Source organism: Crocuta crocuta, unplaced genomic scaffold, assembly GCF_008692635.1.
Source record: "Crocuta crocuta isolate KB4526 unplaced genomic scaffold, BGI_CrCroc_1.0 scaffold149, whole genome shotgun sequence".
In the NCBI taxonomy this organism is placed as follows: Eukaryota; Metazoa; Chordata; class Mammalia; order Carnivora; family Hyaenidae; genus Crocuta; species Crocuta crocuta.
In genome coordinates, this window is record NW_027551561.1 from 2533177 (window position 1) to 2534171 (window position 995).

Below are 995 nucleotides of genomic sequence, written 5' to 3' on the forward strand. Positions count from 1 at the left end.
GTGGTCCTGGCTCTGAGCTTCCTGCTGGGCCCGGCTGCAGTCTGTGTCCTCCCCGCGGCCACGATGCCGGAGCAGGGCCGCCCCCCAGCCGGGGGGGGCGCCTGCACGGGAGCCAAGAGGTCCGGGTCGCACCCCATGCCCCGTTACCTTATCTGCACACCAAGGGGGTACCCCCTTCCATCACTGAGGTTTTGTGAAAGGCTGAGGAGCTCAGCGTCATGACGCCGGCCAGACCCTGGGGCTGCTGCGTCATCACACGGTTTAAGGCAGTGAGGACGCCTCGACGAGCTGGGGCTTCACTAACCAGAGCCCTCAATTACGTGTCCCTCAACCCTGTCATTGTGTCAGCCATACTTTAGAAAAGGCCAAAACAGGGGCGCCTGGGTGGCTTAGTCGGTTAAGCGTCCGACTTTCGCTTAGGTCATGATCTGGCGGTTCATCGGTTCGGGCCCCGCGTCGGGCTCCGTGCTGACTGCCAGCTCGGAGCCTGGAGCCTGTTTCGGTCTGTGATTCCCTCTCTCTCTGACCCTCCCCTGCTCACACTGTCTCTCTCTCTCTCTCCTAGAAATAAATAAAACATTAAAAAATTAAAAAAAAAAAAAAAAGAAAAGGCCAAAACAAAACAAAACTCTACCAGGAATTTTTTCACACTCCAGATTCAGGCCAACCTCCCCGTCGCCTTCTCTGCCTCTGGGACTGTTAACACCCACCCAACACCGGGAGGCCCACAAACTCACTGGTAAGACGAACACCCCAAGTTCTCGCCGCCACCGTCCACCATTCAGAAGCCAGAGCACAGCATTCCTAGAGGCTAACTGGCTTCTAGCATGTATCAAGCCCCAAACTTTGATCCATCGAGTAGCCTGAGTAAGGGGGACGGTTCCGTCCTAGATGCAGGTGCTAGTTTTCACCCCATGTGACTGGAACTGGGCTTCTGTGTTAAGTATTCAACGGGGAGCAGCCTTTTGGGGTGTTGGGTTTACTGGCAATCTATC

At 56.0% G+C, this 995-nt stretch overlaps 1 protein-coding gene across 1 annotated transcript in view; it reads right to left on the reverse strand.

The window, feature by feature from the left end:
• RFLNB (refilin B) overlaps nt 1–995 on the reverse strand; it is a 7096-nt gene that overhangs the window by 5957 nt on the left and 144 nt on the right. The window contains exon 2 of the mRNA XM_077749830.1: nt 738–887. Coding sequence (XP_077605956.1) covers nt 738–887 — 150 coding nt within the window. The remainder of the gene's footprint in view (nt 1–737; nt 888–995) is intronic.